Source organism: Rattus rattus, chromosome 2 (assembly GCF_011064425.1).
Source record: "Rattus rattus isolate New Zealand chromosome 2, Rrattus_CSIRO_v1, whole genome shotgun sequence".
NCBI classification, from domain to species: Eukaryota; Metazoa; Chordata; class Mammalia; order Rodentia; family Muridae; genus Rattus; species Rattus rattus.
Genome location: NC_046155.1, coordinates 92,461,415 through 92,482,383, shown reverse-complemented (window position 1 = coordinate 92,482,383; position 20,969 = coordinate 92,461,415). Strand labels below are relative to the sequence as shown.

The following is a 20,969-nucleotide window of genomic DNA, read 5'->3' as shown; positions in this document are numbered from 1 at the left end:
AGGCATCAAGGAAACACAGTGCTACCCTGTGAGACGCAGCATCTTCAGTGACCCGGTAGCTTTGGAGTCTGATATTTATGAATCAGCAGTAGCCATACCTGACCTCTCAGGGAAAATGCATATCAGGGTATTTGGGGTACTAAATTTAGCAAATAGTTGACATTATATTTCAGAGACTGATTCCTCTGGTTAGCTTGTGAATTCAGGAGAGGGCTGTTTAAAAATGCATTTCAACCTTTAAATAACCTTGGTTTTCTTAGATGAGGGAAAAAAAACAGGTCAAAAATCCACACTCACGGGCTTTGCAGCAGAAAGGTTATGGAATAAAACGTCCTTTGCTGGAGGATACAAAGGAAATGGCTCTCTGACAAAGGAGAGGGCTCCTCCAGATAAACCCTGCCTTATGGACAAATGAAGGCTCCCTCCCTCCCTCCATCCCCCGAGCAACTTAATTCCCTGATGCTTATCCACAAATCCAATAATGCCAGTAAAACAAGCACTCCTGGAGTCTGGGCACAGGGGCCTGCACCTCTTATCTTCCATCTGAAAGCCCAGCCCCAGTTCCTGGGAGAGCTGGACCAGTCTGCTTAGGGGAGAAAACAAAAAACACAAACCTTAGAACTAGGGACATGGTGCCTCCGCGCTGGGTGTCCTTGCCCAGGTGATGCTCAGGCAGTGCCTCAAGATGGGGCAAGGCTGTGTTAGATGAAGGGCAGACGATTTAGCATCCGTCGTGCACCTCTGTACTTGAGTGAAATAACCACAGGCTGCACAAGTGAGAGACTCTGCACTCCATCCCCAGCGTCCACGTCAAAAGTGGGGTGCAGAAGCCTGCACTGTAACCCCAGTGCTGGGGAAGTAGAGATAGAAGCAACCCCAGCCAGTCTTAGCCTAAAAACACAGAACCCAGGTCCCATCAATAGATCAGCTCAAAACATAAAATACGACGACTCCTGGAAACAGCCAGAGGGTGACCTCTGGCCTCCACATGCATAAGTGTGCACACGCACAGGTACACACAATAAACGAGTAACAGACTAAGAATTGGGGACACTAATCGTCTTAGTAGAACCTACTTGCACTGTCATCCCAGTACTGTCATATCGCCCACGGTGACTCAGGGTGTATCAGCCTACGTGGCTTCAAACTGCCTTTTTGTTGTTGTTTAAATAAATGCATGCATTGTGCATAGACGGTGTTGATTTATCTCCCTAGCCCTGGGAGTTGGGATGTCATCTGCTATTCATGGATCACTAGGGTTCAGGTGCCAAGAAGCTGGGAGCTTCTGGAAGGAGGAACCAAAAGTAATGGAGGATGTGGTCCCTGGGGTGGCATAGCCAATGGCACTAGACTGTGCCTTTCTCACACTGGGCAGTTTTACTTTTAATGAGACCATTCATTTATCGCCAGTGCACCATCACATTAATCTGCTCCTCTGTCTTTAAATGCTTCCCATAAAAGATGCTTTGTGGTCCATCTGTGAACACAGAATTATTTATTTAACCGAATCCCAATCAATAGACATTCATTCCCCACCTCAGCTGATTTCCTCTATTCTAAAATAAAATGTTAATGAATACATTTCTGCGTCAATAGGCATGTTTCCTTTGGCTAGAATTCTGGAACAATTCTGCATCAAAAGCTCCACCTCTTGCTTGGTTTTCTCTAGAGGATGACAGTTAAGCCTGTGGGCTCTAAAACTCTCTGCTGCCTAAATTTGAACTTGAACTCTTATTGTTTATTGTGTGCACAGCCCTGAGCAAATTTTGTACCCTTTTATTTCTTCATCTGTAAAATGAGGGGCACAGCAGTAGTTATCTCAAGTGACATGGGGAGGACGAGGGGAGCCATGTGTAACCAAGTTGAATGAGAGTGACTCAGGAGACATCAGAAAACCAATTTATTTCTGTCTCTTTTGATCGCTTTGCATTAGTCCATGTAGCCTCTTTCTCCCTAGAATTAGATGAAATTCAGTCCTAAGACTAAACCTTTTGGGCTTTTAGGGCCATTTCAGGCAACACAAAGTTGTCTGATCTGTCATCTGTCCTGTTAGACTAAAAATAACCACATATCTGTGTGTGATGTGAGGCCAGGGGTCAAGCCCAGGACCTTGTGCATGGTAGGGAACATTTCTACCATAGACCTGCATCCCTCTCCCCCAAAAGACTTCAGTTACTTCAACAATGCCTTCCCAGTACAGTCTCACATAGAACCTCGTGCTGAGGGGAGAGGGCGAGCTTACAAAGAACTGTCTGACCCCTCTCCTGGTTTCTTGATGGAAGGAGGGGGATGGAAGAAGAGGAGTCAGGGTTCTCCCATGACTACTCTGAGGAGCTGCTGTATTTTTTCCTGGTCTTCCCTCCCTTTACAGTGCTGTTGTGGGATCCTGGAGACCATGCCATCGCTGATGTTCCTTCTAGCAGATTCCTCCCTGGAGCTCCTTTCCAAGCTCCTTTCTCAGGCCCTGGAAAGCTCAGCCTCACTCCCCGCCCCCGCTGTCATCACCTCCTACAGCGGAGACTTCTTGGCCTGCAACTAAACCACTCATGCTTGGATATCCCCCCAGTCAGGATCCAGAGGAACCACTCCTGTTCCTTTGCCTTGCAAACCTGGGGCACAAGCCTGTACTGAGTCCTCACAACCTCCCTGCCATTAGGGAAGAGGCAGGTTGTTCCTGGCTCTGTGTATTTGTCATGAGTGGTGCCTCAAGACCATTATGGCCCCACACTAAACTCCACTATGGGTCTCTGAAAGCCTTACTCACTGGGTTTAAGATGAAGACAATAGCTTACACCACACTTTCCAATTATTAGGAATTACTTAGGCTCTAAGGCTTGCTCTAAAATTCCTTCTAAACTTCCCCCAGACCTCCTTCGAAGCATCTCTTGTATGTGCCAAGATGGGTGTTAGCTGGGGCACAGATCCAGGTTCTTCAAAGTCCTGCTTTTCTTTATTGAGACAAGGTTTCTCTGTGTAACCCTGGCTGTCCTGGAACGCTCACTCTGTAGACCAGGCTGGCCTCGAACTCTGAGAGATCCACCTGCCTCTGCCTTCCAAGTGCTGGGATTAAAGGCCTGGGCCACAACCGCCCGGCAAATACGTGATCTATTAATTCAGATCTTTGACTGGAACCTGAGCAGAAGAATTCCATTTTATCATGTGTCACCCAGATTTGTCTTTACGAACCACACAGAGGACTGCCTAGCGTAGAAGACACACTCAGCCAATGACAATCCTGTAGGACCCAAACCCAGTGGCTCTCTGTTATCACACATTGATTTCGTAGCTGTTATATTTGCTCTGTTTTTAAATGCCTTCAGAGCTTAGAACCTTGAACACTATGCTCATGCGTGTGTAATTATTTGCTATTGTGTTCAGCGTGCGGTGCTTTGGAAAATGGGTTGTCTGTCTACTGTTAACCTGTGTGTTTTCAAAGCCAGCCACACACCTGTTTACCCTCACTTTCGTCATCCACAGTGGAGCTCACAGTCTTTGTGGCTCTGCAAGTAGGACTTCCACAGGGTACTGCCCGGCCATCGACGTGCTACCATCTACACTACAGCTTTGAAAGCACGGGAACATGCTGGGTTGCTCCAAACCAGTTCTCATTCTAAGCTCAGATACTTAATATCACCAGCAGAACTGTGTACTTACTGATACACACTCTGTCCTCACCCTACTTCCTCTCTTCTCCTACTAGTTGTGTTCTGTACGATTTCCTTATTAGCCCTGATTCCTTTTGGTTATCTTGTGCTCTCTCACGCTTACTCCTAAGCAGTTTCTTCTTCGATTAGAGACCTTTAGTAGCTCTCCATTGGCTGTAGGATAAAAACCGAAACACACTAGCAGATAATCTAACCTAACTCAACTTTACAGGCCCATCCGCTGCCACCAGGACCACTCAGCAGTGGTTGGCACCTTGGGTTTCAAGCACATCCTGTGCACTCCTCTGTGTCTGTGACTTTGCTCATGACATCTAGTTTGGAGTGAATATAGTATCTGGATGGTATTTATAGTCTCTTGGTAACTATTAATCTCTCCCTTTCCTTTCTCACCTATCTGTAAAAAAAAATCTTTCTCACTCTTCAAGGCCCAAGTCAACCATCACCCTTTTCTATTCATGGAAGATCTTTCTGTGCTCTTCCTCCTCTGGTCTCCCTTGGTTGCCGTATAGCCATCATTTCTTCCTATTTCTACTGCCAGAGTGACAATTCTCTTGCCCTTTATCCCTGCCACAGTCACCAAACCCTGCATCAGCCGTAGATCCGGTAATGTCTAGCAGACATCTGATTGATTTGACTTGCTTTTGCCAGACTGCAGGATCACAATGCCAGGCCACGAGGCAGGGCTCAGTCTGTGCACATACTCATTTATTATTCATACCCCTTTGCTTCCGCAGTTGAAAGACGTGGCCTCGTCAGTAAACTGTTGGACTGAACGTAGATGATGTAGGACGGACTCTACATGGCAGTAACCAGTGCCCAGTGCGGACCACCTCCTCTAGGTGAACTGACTTTGCTGAGGAGAGCTGGCTCTGGGGTCCTCACGCTTAGACAGCACAGCCCTTCAGACTGTCTCCGGTTTGCTTGTTTTAATGCCTAAAGTATAACAAGAAGAATTTAAATTATTGGGAAATATCCTATGCTAACAGTATTTAGACTGGTGATGAGAAAGGCATCTTGGCCTTGCTGTGTAAAAGGGTTTCAGTAGAGATGACCTTGTTCCTGGGGATAAATTTGAAAAGCTTATGCCCTTCTTCAAAGTCATTTATATAGCACAACCGTAAAAGTGTATATAATGTTTAGTCTGCGGCCTAGTATAAAATTCTGTATGCAGCTTTCCAGAGTGTCCTTTTGATTCGACCACTGGGGATAACTTGATAGGTGAACCAGTTATGTCATTCAAGTGGGAAAACCTTCCACGAGTTGTGAGTTGAGTGTGAACACTACAGACCCTGTAGAACACCCACATCCTACCCTGCCACCAGTTTAAAAAAAATACAGCTCAACCACTTTCTCATGCAGATCTGCTTTGTCTATAGAGGGACTCACAGGCTCTCTCTCTCTCTCTCTCTCTCTCTCTCTCTCTCTCTCTCTCTCTCTCTCTGACAGTCTCCAATAGCTTTTTATATCTCATGTATAGATACTTACTCATGCAGTCCCCCTTTCTCTTGAATATCACACACACACACACACACACACTATACACTGGTGTGCACACACACATTATGCACTGGCACACATGCACACACATTATGCACTGGCACACACACATGCACACACATTATGCACTGGCACACACACATGCACACACATTATGCACTGGCACACACACATGCACACACATTATGCACTGGCACACACACATGCACACACATTATGCACTGGCACACACACATGCACACACATTATGCACTGGCACACACACACACTATGCACTGGCACACAGATCCTTGGCTTCTCCATAAATGATGTGCAAACACACTCATGGACAAATTCACATACATGTGCACACACACCCTAACATGCAGTAGCACCAGGTTCTTGGTCCTCCCACATCTCATGTACATACATGTTCTTAGGTACACACACACTCATACATGCACTGGCAGGCAGTCTTCGTGGCTTTTCTTTCTTCATGGGCTGTGGGTGCACGGAAAGCGTCTCCTTTCCGTACCTCACTCCACCTCTGAGCTTGCTCCCTTAGGACAGAGCCAGGAGCGTCTGTTTAATAGATTCAATTACTTCAGGCTCCAGAGACCTTCCAACTTAATTCTGATTGCATTAAGGTGTCAGATAATTTGGGAAGAAAGGGGGGAAAGACAGCCTCAAAGTCTTGACGGGAAGTCCTCCAGACGCTTGTCATTCTACGTGGAGCTAGCAAATGATTATAACTTTGACAGAGGTGGAATGGACAACAGGGAGTTCAGGGGTCAGCGCCTCTCACACACCGTTTATGAGGGTCTCTGGGCTAAAGGACGGCAGACCCTAGAGGAGCAGCTTTGCTACTGTGCTCAGGCTGCCAGGGAAGGAGGGACCAACCAGTCCTCATCTGCTGCTCTGAAGGCAAGGCAGCAGCTCTGCCCTGCACCCCACTCTCGGGTGGTTTTCTTTTTCTGGAGGTCCAATGTGACAGTGATAGCCCTTAAGAGGTTGAAAGATAATCAAAGTTAACAATGTTTAGGGAGCTGAGGTCTTGCTCTAGACAGAGAGGGATTTGAGAAAGAACACATGCATACCGCATGTGCTACTGGGAAGCAGAGGGTGAAGAACGTGGACTGAGGGCTAGTATGTGAATGCTGGCCTCACCAAGGACTACGTACGCAGCCTTGAGCATTATGCTTGTCTTCTCCATGCTTCAGTTCCTCTGATATATATATATATATATATATATATATATATATATATATATATATATATATATATTTGCAGTTCCTAGGCCAGTCGTTAATGAAGTTATTCAAACCTCCCCTAACAAAGCCCCAACTCCTGATAGCTCACCAAGCAGTCTATTTACCATTATTGTGTTTGTACTTTATGGGGCAGACAAGGCTGAGGGGCTGGAATAAGCCCCAGGGGCAGGTTCTGACTTGGCTGAAGGGCAGCAAGATGGGACCCACCTAACTAAGCATGAGGGTCATTACCACACTCCTCCCAGTTCTCTCCATGGAGGCTCTTCTGGCTCTCTGGTGCTGCCCAAGGAACACTTGAGGAGTGAATAGGGTCTGTGTTCATTAGTAGTTCCTTCCCTGATCCCACCATGAGGTTCAGGCTGACCTCTCAGCCTCCTACATTGCTGGGTACCCAGCCTCTCTCTGCTTCCTATTTGGATCGTCCACCCTTCCCTCCCATGCCTGTTATTAAATGTGGGTCCTGGGCATGGCCATGATCTCATCAGCATTCAAGGTTAAGAGGATCGTTCTTGAGATTTTGCTGCCCTTTCTAAAAGGGCTTTGAGGAATGAGGGATCCTGGTTCAATTTCAGCTCCAGCACTTCCTTGCTCCTTGCCCCTTAGCTCAAGTATTTCTCAGACTTCATTCTCTGGGAAACAGGGATAAAGTATTTGCTTCTCACAGTTCTTGTTGCCACCCATGCTCCGAGTTTCTAAGTGCCTGGAGTGCAACAGTAAACAGGACTCTTCCCTTGGTTGTAGAAGCATATATAACGGGAAATGTAGGTCCAAAAGAATAACCCAGGCAGAGGAAACACGTTTACTAAACTGAAGATCAGAAGGTTCTGGAGGCAGACATATGAAATGGGAAGTTGAGAAGGAATCAGGGACTTAGTACTCAGAGTAGAGGCTACCAGAGTCCCTCCGAGTTGAGTCCTCCTACTCTGCCCTATCCTGGGTAAATCTGAGATAGTCAAGGATTGAGAGATAGCCGAGGTCCTAGAAAGAAAAACCGGGACTAGGTGACAGCATCCTTCTGTCAGAAGGTGGTCATCCCGCGCAGTCTGCATCCACGGACTGGGGTGGGGTCTCCGGCAGGGCGGGGCCGGGGGCGGGGCGGCGGCTGCCACGCAGGACTCAGTCTGGGGCGCAAGAGCCGGCGCCTGCGGTGCGGACTGCCTCTCCCGCCTCAGGCGCGCTCCAGCCCGCGCGCTCCCGCGGCCCCGCGCACTCCCGCCGCTTCTCCCTCTGCGCTGCACCGCGCAGACAACCGCTCTGGGAGCCCGTGGCCGGGGCCCTGGCGTGCAGAGAGGGCCTCCGCGGGGCCCAGCGGCCGGGCCCGGGAGGATGCGGCCCGGGGCAGCCCGAGAGTTGAGCAGGGTCCCCGCGCCAGCCCGGAGCGGTCCCGGCCACCGGAGCCGCAGCCGCCGCCCCGCCCCCGGGAGACATGACTTCCAAGCCGCATTCCGACTGGATTCCCTACAGGTACGAGGCCCGGCTTCTGGGCACGTTCGGACCCCCATTCCAACGTGGAGGGCGGGGGGAGGGCGGGAGCGCGCGACCAGGGCATCCCCCCACCCCACGAGTCAGGATGCAGTGTCGGTAGGGGCCATCTGGCCTGGAGACAGGGCACTGCTCCCTCAGTATCCTTTCCAACACCCAGAGCGCAGGTTAGAGGTGCCCGGCTTTTTCATCCCAACTTTGAGGGCCTCGAAGCCACCTGCCCTGTTCCACCTCCTCTACATCTGAAAAGATCTCTGGCCTTGTTGAGTAGGCACATGGAGAAAGGAACTGTTGTGAGCCACCTCCTAGGCCCAGCACCCAGGACATGCGTCTGGATAGCTTGTGCGCACACATCCCTGCATCTTCACGTTTGCACACACAGAGCATCTGCGCGCTGGGCCAAATAAGCCCCTGCTGTTCAGTTCATATCCCCAAAGCATGGATTCGGCGAGACGGTTAGAACCCAGGCCACATGTCAGCTTACATGTGCTCATATATCTCAGTAGACCTTGATTTGGGGGCTGCACGGGTGCATACATTCAAATCTGTGCGTATATGAATACAGTGCTATTCAGTATCTTTCAGAGATTCAGTAGTAACCTGCTTGTTAGCGGGACTAACTCACAACACAGAGAATTGCTCTCACATGCTCATGTGCACTCGAGAGCACTGACCCACCTCCTGATCCTGGATACTTGGTTGGGCTGCCTAAGAGAGGCCCGGGTTTTCTCGTGTGGGTGGTGGGGGAGGGGTGGTCTCCAGCCTCACACAGGTGCAGGCCTTTCTCCATCCACTCTACTCAATTCTATTACCAGGGAAAAGAGCTCATTGCCATAGCAGCGCCACATCCGTAGCCACTCATTGGCTCTCTAGTTGCCATGGGCTACCGGGCTGTCTCTAAAGCCTCCTGAAGAGGCATGTGTGTAAAAAGGGTACTGGACTGCTAAGACCCACTTTTTATTGCTGACCTGGTGCACATCCGTTGGGTTGCAGAATCAGACCCTCAGGACCCACATAGCCCAGGCAAAGATGCTGAGTCCAGTCACTGAAGAAAAGTGATTCTGACAGAACCCTTCCGAAGAGTCTGTCCAGCTAGAACACCAATTAGAAACCACCTCAAACTGCCTGAAGCTTGTTAAATTCGGGTCTTTCTACCAACAGGCACCTGTCATAGGCCTGGGAATTCAGGGATTTTCTCGAGAATAATTACTGCCTCTGAGCTTAGCTTCTGTGGGGGCTTTTCGAGTTATTTTCTGTCTTCCCACCAACACACACACAGACACATGTAGACAGAGAGTCATACACAGGCTCCAGCAGACATGTGAGCCCACGCCTCAGTCTCACATGGATAAGGGAGAAAACTGATTGGGAACAGGGGCCTGGGTTGTACTAACTCTAAAAGCCTGTGCCCTTGACATGTATACAGAATGGAGATGCAGGTAGTGTTGGGGCCGTTCTGGTATTCTCTTGATTCACCTGTGCCAAGGACCCTCTAGAAGTTGGTGCAGCCCTGCAGAGTATCTCTCAACATTTGTCTGCCAGCAGAGGTGGAAGGCAGTGCTGTGGACTGAACAGACAACAGGGCTATGGAAGTATCTTCAAGGGGATCAGTTGTTGGGTAGTGGCCAGCCACAGGCTACACGGTGACTGTGACATGTGACCATGCTTAGGTTTTGCAAAATGGAAGGCTTGGCTGGTTATGGTTCAAGACTGATTCTACCAGGGACCCAAGGACTGAAGCAACTTGCAAAGCTTGTAGAAAAAAGAAAGAAAGAAAAAGAAAGGAAGAGAGAGAGAGAGAGAGAGAGAAAGCTACCTCAAGCTAAGGAGGGTTCAGTCTGCTCCTGGGAAAAGAGACCTCTGGGAGGTAGGATTGTCTTTGAGAAATCTGTTGCAAGTGCCCAGGGCATTGGTAATCTGAAATGGGTGATTGGCACTGAACCCAGCCCAAGCCTAACCACCCCCCCATTCTCCCTCCCACACTCAGCTGAGAACACAGAATCCTGCCACCCTGGAAGCCTAGCCCTGAAAGAGCTTGGCACCCTGTGGCCCACCCTGCTTCCTTTCTCCATTCCTGTCACCTGCCTTCTTGTTCTGTACAATGGGGAGGGTGGTTATTCAGCTGGGGGTGGGCTGTCATCAGAAGGATCCTCCTCTGCCCTGTTCAGTCATTCCAGGCATTTGCAAAGCCTGGGAAAACACTGGGATTGAGGAACAGACTGCCTAGTGGGGAAGACCTGTGCTGAGAGCCCATCCAAAAGGCCCTTTGCATCACTAGGCTGTTGGTTGCAGGCAAAGCCACTGGTCTGTCTTGTGGCAGAAAACTGGGACAGAAGACAAAGCATATTTCTTGGCAGCTGGGCAGGGGGCAGCATGCGTACACGTGCTTTGACTATGAGGTTTCCCTGATGCCACAGCACATCAGAGTGGAATGTGGCATATGGGGGAGAGAGACTTATGTGTTAACTCTTCTGAAAGACTCCCCTCCTCCCTCCCTCCCTCCCTCCCTCCCCCCTCTCTCTCTCTCTCTCTCTCTCTCTCTCTCTCTCTCTCTCTCTCTCTCGGTTTGCATCCTGCATTCCCTGGGCTCAGCTCATTTTCCTTAAAGCAGTGATAGTTGGTGCTAATCTTCTTAGGGGTAATTTTGGCTCAGTTTCTAATGATCATGGATTAAGCTCACATTCCGACTTAAAAGGGAGCCATTCCATTTGTAAAGATCAACAACTGGGGTCATTTTCCCCCTTTCTCTCTACCTGTAGTCCTGAAGAGTATTAGATGCCTGTAATGTATGACTCTGCAACTTTTTATAAGTTGTAGGTGGGTGGAGTTCCAAGGAAGGACTGTAGCTTCAGGCATGAAGACCTGTGCAGTTGGGGTGTGTGTGTGTGTGTGTGTGTGTGTGTGTGTGTGTGTGTGTACACGTGCACATGTGTGCCTGTGTAAGTTTATGTGTATCACGTGCATTCAGGAGTCCATGGAAATCAGTAGAGGGCATGAGATCCCACGGAACTGGAGTTACGGGCAGTTGTCAACTGCCATGTGGGTGCTGGGAGCTGAACTCAGGTTCTCTGCAAGAGCAGTGAGCACTTTCAAATGCAGGGCCTGCCCTTTAGTCCCATCTTCAGTGTTCTTGCCTGCAGTGCATTGAACCAAATCACGAACCTCTTGGGAGCAAGAACCTCGAGTGACGTCTAGCGGAGCCTCCAGCTCTCATTTCTCATAGAGAAAATGCTACCTCTACAAACCAGAGTGCTGTCAAACCTCAGACAACTTTCAGGGGTTCCTCGACTTCCTGGTCCCACCACAGTGAGGCGCTCTGAACCCCTGAAAGGCACAGCTCCAGCCCTACAGAATCTCAGGCTCCATGGCCCTCCCAGGCCCTCCCAAGTTCTTTGTTCTACTGTGTAGCATTCCTGCCAGACATCTTCCATCAACCACTTATGAATAGAAAGTTCTTCCTTGGGTCAAGTCTAAGCAACGCTTTGGGTTTCCTGTTCTTTTGGAACTTGTTAGACCCCACCCCACCCCCCAAACACACGCCCCTTCAGTTCTGCTGCCAGGTTCAGCCTCAGGTGCCTCGTTTGGACAATCTGCAGTAATTCCTTCTGGAAACTACAGGGCTTTTTTTTTAATTCTTTGAAGATTACTAGCTGTGGTTACAGAAAGTCATCTGCATGGCTGATTGTTAGAGAACAAAATTGTTTCTGGAGCATGCGCCCCCTCCCCTGTAGTTCTGAATTACAGAGCCAAGGCCAGAGCCACCAGCAGCCTTAATTTACCCAGGGTGTTTGGGAACGCCTGGCCGGAAAGGAGAAGGCTGCTCCTCAGAGGTGAGAGCTCCTCTTCATCTATGGAACTGTCCCCATTTCCAGCCATGTGCCAAGCAGCTGCTAGGCAGTGGGAGCCACGGATGTGGACCTCCCTCATTCTGGCATTTGGCACAGACTTGCAGCCTCATACTCTGGCCTGCTTGTCCTTACAGCCCGTAGCTCCGGTTCCTGGGTTCAGGGCAGCTTCTCCTGTGACTGAGGGAAGGAATGATGTAGATAGAAAGGGTTTACAGGCTGTAAAGTGGGCTTGGACACAGATGGCTGGGCCTTGTCTCTGCACTGCCCTGTGCCTGTGCCTCTGGTAGTAACGGCGGATCAGCTGGAGGTTACACAGCGGAATGTAGAATGTAGAGAAGGATGGAAACAGGTCTCCTAGTGGCCATACTAGGCTTTCCCAGCCTACAGGAGAAGTCCCTGGTCTGATCCTTTCAGGAGTGTAAGTGGCTGTAGATAGCTCGACTCCATGGGAGTTGAAGTTGCCACCTTTTTGGCCCTGGGTAGAGCAGCCAAACTGGGGGATTCTGAAAACCGGAACCACGACTGCAACATTCCTTGGCCTTCTAGCTCTGGCTGCCAGTAGGAGGTGACCATAATGAAGGAGACCCACCCATCAGTGTCCTGTCTCCATCTGAGCCTCCTGGCGGGGCTGCAGCTGGCAGCCTGGGCTTGGCAGTGATTCTATAATTGGAACCAGCGTCATTAAAAAGCCATCAATGTCTCCTTGAATGGTTATCATTTAGTGCAGCCTAGAATGGTGCCCATCAGAGAGGCAGGCCTGGGAGGTGCTGTGAGAAAGATAAACCCCAGGAATGGTGCTGCGGTGGAGATGAAGAGGCAGGGCTAGATGGGTGGGCACGGGGAGGGAGCTGGGGTTCTGCTCCCCTTTGAGACAACTGTCATTATTGTCACTGTTCCTCAGTACAAGCTGCTGTGCTGGAGATTCTTTTGTTATTCACCAGGGAGCTTGTCTGTACCCAGATGCTTTGTCCTTACTAGAATACCCTTCTAGCACAAGCTTGTCTGTCACTGCCCTGTGACTCTGATCTTCCTAGTATCCTCGAAGCTCTCCTAGAAATCTGGCTTTCTCTCTGTGTTGTGTGGAAGGGTTATTATAGGACCTCCTCCATGCATCTTGCTGGACCTAGAGGGGGAGTGAAGTGGTGGTGGCTCTCTGGGCCCTTCTGTATATCTGTGACTTCTAGAATCTCTCAGACCCTGTTCCCTTGTGCTCGCCTTTCTCTGAAAGCCACCGTTTAGTTCCTACTACAGATGTGAGGATGCAAATCATGGCCAATTAGTTAAAGCAAGCTTTATTCATGTACGGGGCTGTCTCTCCCGGAGGCAGGATTCAAGAGATTCTCATTGGGTGTAGGGGAGATAAGGTTTTTATATCCCAGGAGTATGGAGTTTCCAAATGGGGGATATGGCAGGCAAACAAGTGGGGAACCACAGAATCAGCACATAATGCATAACCAGGTGGTCACCTCAACCGTCGATAACAAGTGCATGGCCGCAAGGCTGTAGGAATGAGGTGGTTGTAACAACCTCTTGAAACAAAGGCATTTGTGGTTAAGGTTACAAGTGAGGCATAGCCCAATTCTTGCTAAACAAATTTCATCATAAGCAGGAATAAACCTAGTTTGTCTTTAATATAAAATGGCTTTTCAGCCCAAGATGAAGGCCGGCTGGTTTATCACTACCTGTATCTTATCGGCTGACCAATGGTACTAAAACCTGAGGCTCAGTGTCCCTCTTCCCAACCAGGAAATGTGGAAATAGTGGGAGAGGAAGGACTGAGCTCCTGGAAAACAGCCTCTGGCCCCAGACACAACTGTATGGAAAGTCCAAGGCTGAGTGACAGTTCCTGTGACAGGAAAGCACCTCCCTGTGTGGTACCGGGCAGTGAGAACACCACCTCCAGAAACATGTTTCGTTACCAAGCTGCCCGGGAGCCTCTCTTTCAGCAGATGGCTTTGCCCATGTGCACCTTACTTTTCCTAGATGGCTCTAGAAATTTTCATTGGCTCCCAGGAAGGCATATCGTTGTTATGCTTATCCGAGACCAGTACCTGGAATGATACCAGGTGGCTGCCTCTGTCCCCAGCACTGGCTTGGAAAGAATGCAGCCTGTGACATACTAGTAAGAGGTAAATATCCTCTTCCACTGCCACAGAGGTGAATACTGACCTGTGGAGATCCCACAGGGACTTCTGAGGCCTGGTTACCAGCACACAGATGCAGGGATCAGGCTGCCAGGCCTAACCAGAGCATCTCAGGGTTTCAGACCCTTCGGCTCCTGCCAATGGGGGTCACTGGATAGAGTGAGCATTTTTCACCTGTATTCTACAGGCAGTGAGTGTGTGCTGCTGTGGACCTTGGTAGTCAGCGAGCTTGGGTATCCGTCGTCGGGAGTGCTCTGTCCTTGTGTCTCTGATGAAAGTAGCAGAGCTGGCGACAGCTGTGGCCTCCCAGGTCTTTTGAGACCCTTGGTGTCTTGATTTCCTGACACCTCTGCTCTTTCTAGAGACCCAAGAGACTCAGGTCTCCAGAGGGGCTACAACACAGGGTCAGCGTGCCTTCCGTGGCAAGGTCAGCCACTACAAAGCTTTAGGCAGCTTGTTGAGGCCCTGGGTCATGGTAATGTATCTAGGAGCACTGGATCCAGCCGTGTTCTTGGGCAGGCAGGCTGTCTGGGGAAGAGTGAGGCTTAGAGGCTTGTCTTTGTGCCGTTCTCTCCCGTCTTCTAGCAGCTGAGGGTTTGATAAATGAGGCCATTTTGCACACAGTCCCACATCACAGTTGGGACTCCTCACAGATCAATCCAGGGTGCCAAGAGAAGGCCTTCTACCCAGGTGTCATGTATTTGGGACAGCCATCAGGTAAAAAGGTTCATAGTAGTCCTGGGTGACCATGAAGGCAAGTGGCAGTGGGTGACTAGCTTCACAAGCATTTTAAGGGAGATATCGGTTCAGCTGGCAGAAGGTAAGCAGGGCTTCACCTCATTTTTGGAGTCTTTTTGACCTTGTCTTTTGCCGTCTGTTTTGGTTAGGGTTTCCATTGCTGTGAAGAGATACCATGACCAAGTATAAGATACTCTTATAAAGGACAGCATAGTTGGTTCAGAGGTTCAGTCCATTATTGTCAAGGCAGAGAACATGGCAGCATCCAGGCAGGCATGGTGCTGGAGGAGCTGAGAGTTCTACATCTTGTTCAGAAGGCAATGAGGAGAAGACTGTCTTCCGGCATTTAGGAACAGGGTCTCAATGCCCACCTCCACAGTGACACACTTCCTCCAGCAAGGCCACACCTACTCCAAGGAGACCACACCTCCTAATAGTGCCACTTCCTGGCCAAGGATCTTCAAACCACCACACACATATTCAGACCATCCCCATATATACCATACTCACCTTTACACAAGCAAGCCTACTTCTTAACACAGGGGTCTGCACACTCTTGTGCACATACATAAAAACCATCCATACACTTCCCTACAGCCCCCCTCAAATCCTATGCACTCACGCCTACTTGGGCATGTCCCCGCCTGCTGGGTCTGGTTCAGCTAGTCTCTAACATGAGAAGCAGCCTGGGGCTTCCGGAACTCTGGGCCTCAGGTTCTCCCTGGCAGCATCCTGAGTTGGCATTTCATAGAATTTGGGCTAGAGGTATCTCGATCTAGCAAGAAGACTAAGTGACTTAAGCTACTTCCCTGTTACATATTCTGCCTTCTTTAAGGGGCAGGAACAGCATTTGTGAAAAGAGGCTGCCTGACCTACGACTGGTGGGACTCAAGGAACTGATGCCCTCAGTACAACCTCTGCTGTGCCAGTGGCCAGGCAAGGCTCACAGTCATCTGCTGGGCTGTGCGTTGCCTCTACCCTGCAGTTATTCTTACCTAGCCTGGGCCTGGGCCTGGTTGGAATGCAGGGGAGCAGGAACTATGTCAGTATATCCCCTCGTCTTGCCTGGGAGCCAGGGATTTAGGATAGGGGGATGGTCTGCCCCAGAGGACCCAGCTTTTTCCAAAAGGGATGGAAAGGCAGGAGACTCAGATGAGGGTAGGGAACTGGAAGAAACAAGCCCAGGCGTGAAGGCCGGCCTTCTTGGGATTGGCAAGTACTGACTGATGCCCCTGCTTAGGCTCCTCTGGTTGTCAGTTAGGCCTGGCCCTGCTCAGGGATCTGAAGGGGTTTCATCCTCTTCTTACCAGGGACAGGCTAGCGCAGATGTTCTCAGAGTAATGGAAGAGAAGCTTCTAACAGAGCTTCTTGGCTGTTCATTTTCTGTTCTGTTTTGTTTTAAGACAGGGTCTCACATAGTCCAGGCTGACCTTGAACTGCCGTCCTCCTATCTCAAATCTTCCTAGGGCTGGGATTATAGGAGTGATGTACCACACCCAGTCTAGAAGGCTTGGTTTTATTTGTGCTGGGGATCAGACCAGGGTCTTCTGCACACTAAACAAATGTTCTCCCACTGAATGGCACCCCTCCCTTCTTTCCTTGAAGTAGCTTCTAGGTGGCAGCCTCCGTTCTTCTCCATCCACCACATGAATTCAGGGAACCATGCTAGCGTTTAAAGGATGGGGCTGGGTTCTGGACCACCCCCTAGAGCCTCCCTGGGCAGCCCTGAATACTTTTTTCTCCCTCTGCAGTGTCCTAGATGATGAGGGCAGCAACCTGAGGCAGCAGAAGCTCGACCGGCAGGTAAGTGAGGCTGGGGCTGGTGGGAGGCAGAGTGTCAGCTGGGGTGTGAGGAGCAGTGAGACCCTCTCCCTTGGATGCCCCCGTCTGGTGGGGTAGAGAGCGAACCCTCCTCTCCTTTACCTGTCCTGTGTTACCTTAACCCTATGCCAGGCCTTGCCTCTTCTGTCAGGCTGGCAGCTAGTCAGTCGATGCCAACAACATGAGTCCTGACCCAGGCAGGGCCAGAAACCCTGATACAACTCCTGGAACCCAGCCTGGTGATCAGGGGGCTCCTTTTGGCCCCACCGTGGGAACCCCCTTCCTTCTAGAGGAGGTAGTGGGCCAGTCCACCTGTGTGTCTACCATGTGCCTCTGTAGCGGGCCCTGTTGGAGCAGAAGCAGAAGAAGAAGCGCCAGGAGCCCCTGATGGTACAGGCCAATGCAGATGGGCGGCCTCGGAGCCGGCGTGCCAGGCAGTCAGAGGAGCAAGCCCCCCTGGTCGAGTCCTACCTCAGCAGCAGCGGCAGCACCAGCTACCAAGGTTCGTTCCGTCTCTGCCCCGGAGACAGCCAGCCTAGGGAATCCCCTGCACGGGGATCGGGATGCTAGGGGGCTGGGGGGAAGCGGGGGACTGAGGGACTCGTCCTGTAGGTTTTTCCCAGGCTGAATGTTGTACTGGTTCAGGTTGAGTGAGGCAGGCAGAGAGACATCTTTAGCCTCGGAATCCTGTTTATGTTCAGATTGCCAGGTGGTTACTGTTGGATCAGGAAGCTCCGGGGTCCAGGTTTCTGGTCTGATACATGTCCCTGAGATCCTGCACCCACCAGCACGCTCTCCTGAGAGGATTTCCTCTCCTGTCTTCCTGCCTTGCATTGCCTGGGAGCTCCTAGGTCACCTGCTCCCTTGCTCTCTTAGTTCTTACATACTCAGTATGTCTGGCTTCTGACCTGTAGGTCACTGTTTCTGGCTGAGGACTCCTCCACTTCCACATCCACTTCCACTCAGTTTTCAGCAGAGCCCAGTCTGTGGAAATTCATCTACCCAGGCGTGGTTCTCTTGCAGCTGGCTGTCCAGGATTTTCTCCTTAGGTTCTGCACCACAAGGTTTGGGAGAGGGCAGGAGAGAGGAGATAGTAGATGGTTTTTGCTGCCCTCTGCTGGCTCTTGGTGTTAGTGCAGGAGCTCACTCCCAGAAGAGGTAAGGGCATGGGTGACATTAGAACTGACACTCTCTGGAGATGTTTGACCTGTTGCCAAGCTCATCTGTGATACACAACCTCGAATCTCCTGTGGCTCTGGGTCTGAGTGAGCATCCAGGTGTGCTCTCCATTCCCATGGAGCTTCTGGTCTAGGTGGGAGAGAATGCTGGCAGGTCGTTACAGTTATAAACAGGCTGTGTCGGGAGAGCAGGGTCCTGGCTCTCATTGGAATTTTCAGGAAATCTGAAGTAAGAATTAATCAGTTGGGAAGGACAGTGCAGGCAAACACGCAGTAACATGAAAGGAGTGTGGTTCATACAGGGCACTAGGCCAGCCTGGTGCAGCTGGATACATGCTGAGTAGCAGTGTGTGGTGAAGTTGAGGAAGGAGATGGGGAAGCCTACCAGGAGGGAGGCTACTGGTCTCACTATGTGGAGAACATGGAAGGGACCATCTCCACTTTCCTGTTGGTGTACCTAGCTCTTTGTTTTACAGAGCCCTTCCCCCTCACAGTGGGTCCCATGAGCTCAGCACCCAAGGCCACAGCAGTTTTTCTGGAGTACCTGTCTTGGTTGCAGTCTCTTTCAGAAGTTCTTCCCCTCCTCCATGGCACATCCTCAACATACACACACACACACACACACACACACACTCACACACACCACACCACACACACACACCACCACACACACACCACACCCCCCACCACACACACACACACAAAACACCCCACCAACACACACACACACAACCCACACAACCACAACACACACACACACACACACAACACACACACACAGACCACACACACAACACACACACACACCACACACACACACACCACACACACACACACGTGGGCACACACACACACACACACACACACACTTGTATATGCATGCATATAGACATACTCACACACATACATATATGTGTATGCACGCACGCACAGATACATACACACACACTACACACACATCTATCTGCAAGCACATGGGCACACACACACACACACACACACACACCCTCACTGCACACACACACACGCACGCACATGGCACACACACACACACATACACACGCACGCACACACACACGGGCACACGCACATCACACACACACGCACACACACGGGCACACGCGCACACACACCCACACTCGCACACACGCACGCACACACGGGCACACGCACACACACACATACACACTCGTGCACACACACAGTACGTGCCCAGGCTCAGAACAGTTGTCAGAACCCGGAGCCTCAGTTCCCAGCTGTCAGCTTCACTGTAGTAGGCAGCCCTTCCCGCTCCCCGCTCCCCCTGCTTGACCATTGCCTGGATGAGATAAGCAGGTTGATGCCGTGGGTGAAGAGCCACACAAGGGCTGAGGTGGGAACTGTGGTCAAGTGGGAGCTCTGATCTCACCCGACACCCATTCTTTTTTTCCCCCTGGGTTCTCTCCTGAGCAGTTCAGGAGGCCGACTCACTTGCCAGTGTACAGCCGGGAGCCACCCGCCCACCAGCACCAGCCTCAGCCAAGAAAACCAAGGGAGCAGCTGCATCCGGGGGCCAGGGTGGGGCCCCTAGGAAGGAGAAGAAGGGGAAGCATAAAGGTTAGCCCGGCTCCCCACACCTCCCAGAGGCCTGGCCTCACAGGGGCTGGGGTGGGGGAGAACATAGCCTCCTGACTTAAGGTGGTGCAGTGTGAGCAGTCTCATTGAATGTAACCTCAGGGCGCCCATCAGGGGCCCTGTCTAGTTCATGAGTGCCTTGGCTAGTTCGTGGGTGGGGAAGGCCTCGCTAGACCCCCAGGAAGTGAAGATACTAAGCTATGGCTCAGGACCACCCACATCCTCCCAGCCTACCTCAGCCTGAGCGCCATCCATCCAGTCTCCAGCCAGGATGCTCCCTTTGTCAGAAGCTCTCTGCTCCCGGCATTTGCTGCCAGCTCTACCTTATCATGTAGATTTCTCCCAGTGTCCTTCCCTGTCTCCGGGGACTCTCAGACCCTCTGCTCCTCAGTATAACAGATCCCCAGAGGTCAATGACAGTGATGGTGGCCATTTCCCCAAGTCCTGTTTCCTGGCACCTGACTCTTCAGTCCTTGTCCATAACCATTGATTTCTAGGCTACTGTGTCATAGTTGGACAGTGGGGTGTTAGGGTTCCTGGGCTTCGGGAGCTGGGCTATAACACTGAGCAAAGCTCAGCCAGGCAGAGAGGCTGCCACCTATGGGCCAGGTCGTGTTTCTGCTACTAAAGCTGTGGCCCCTTGGACAGGAAATGTGAGGAAGAAGACAGGGCACACGGGATGGGTGACTGTGCATCACCCACAGCCTTCCAGGGAGGACCCCATTTCAGTGATGTATGTGTGTGTGCTGTACGAGTGTGGGTATGTAAAGAGAACACCAGCATGTGCAGTGTGTACCTGGCTGTGTCCAGGAAAGACTGCTGCTTTCAACTATGGTCTGGATTGATCTTGTTTTCTGTCTTGTTCTTTCCACTGTGCAGTTGACTTTGTAGATAGTTGCTGTCTGTCTTTCACACCAACCCTTGGCAGTTATCTGGGGGGAAAGAACAGAAGAAACAACGCCCATGTCCTTTTTACAGTTTGCCAAATATTGACAGGATGACAGCAGTCATTAGTTTTCACAGAGGGTCCTGTCACCCATGCCTTCCCCTTCATGGTCACCTGAGAATCCAGGCTCTCTCCTCCCCCTGGATGTGACTCAGGAGTATCTGGCCTGCAGGCACCAGCGGGCCAGCAACTCTGGCCGAAGACAAGTCTGAGGCCCAAGGCCCAGTGCAGATCTTGACTGTGGGACAGTCAGACCACGCCAAGGATGCAGGGGACACAGCAGCCGGCGGGGGCGCACAGCCCAGCGGGCAGGACCTCCGAGCCACGATGCAGAGGAAGGGTGAGCCCCATGGGGGCCCAGCTGGGACCAGAGCTCAGTCCCAGGTTCTCTTCTCCAGGAACACAGCCTCCTTACATTTGGTCCAGCCCTTCCCTGGATGTGGGGGAGGAGCATTCTTGGAATCAGATGAGTTGTTTGGGGCCAGGACCCCCTGATAAGGCCATGTTAAGCAAAGTATGAACTAGCGTAGCCTGACAGCAGCCTAGCCTGTCTTGAGCTCCCATGAGGGCCAGGTTTACACACAGATTTCTTTTACTTTCGCCCTTTGAAAGAAGCTGCCCATTTGTCTGATAGGAAGCAGGGCAGGTCCTCCCTGGAAACCCACTGCCCAATTTCTCTGTCATGAACCCTAACCCTAGGGAATCCTGGGTATAGTCTTGCAGGTCCACACCTATGATAAGGTACCTACTAAACTGCTGCTTCTGGGGAAAGAACTTTTAAAGCCA

General features: G+C 51.0%; 1 protein-coding gene across 3 annotated transcripts in view; it reads left to right on the top strand.

The window, feature by feature from the left end:
* Window positions 1–20,969, top strand: part of Tub (TUB bipartite transcription factor) — a 78,485-nt gene that overhangs the window by 48,324 nt on the left and 9,192 nt on the right. Inside the window, exons 1-5 of one of the 3 annotated variants that reach the window (XM_032892946.1) lie at window positions 7,578–7,876; window positions 16,376–16,427; window positions 16,785–16,947; window positions 19,076–19,219; window positions 20,356–20,523. In XM_032892946.1, coding sequence (XP_032748837.1) covers window positions 7,839–7,876; window positions 16,376–16,427; window positions 16,785–16,947; window positions 19,076–19,219; window positions 20,356–20,523 — 565 coding nt within the window. In that variant the 5' untranslated portion in view covers window positions 7,578–7,838. Of the gene's footprint in view, window positions 1–7,577; window positions 7,877–16,375; window positions 16,428–16,784; window positions 16,948–19,075; window positions 19,220–20,355; window positions 20,524–20,969 lie in introns of those variants that run through there. The other 2 variants (XM_032892945.1, XM_032892947.1) reach the window with 2 other exon arrangements.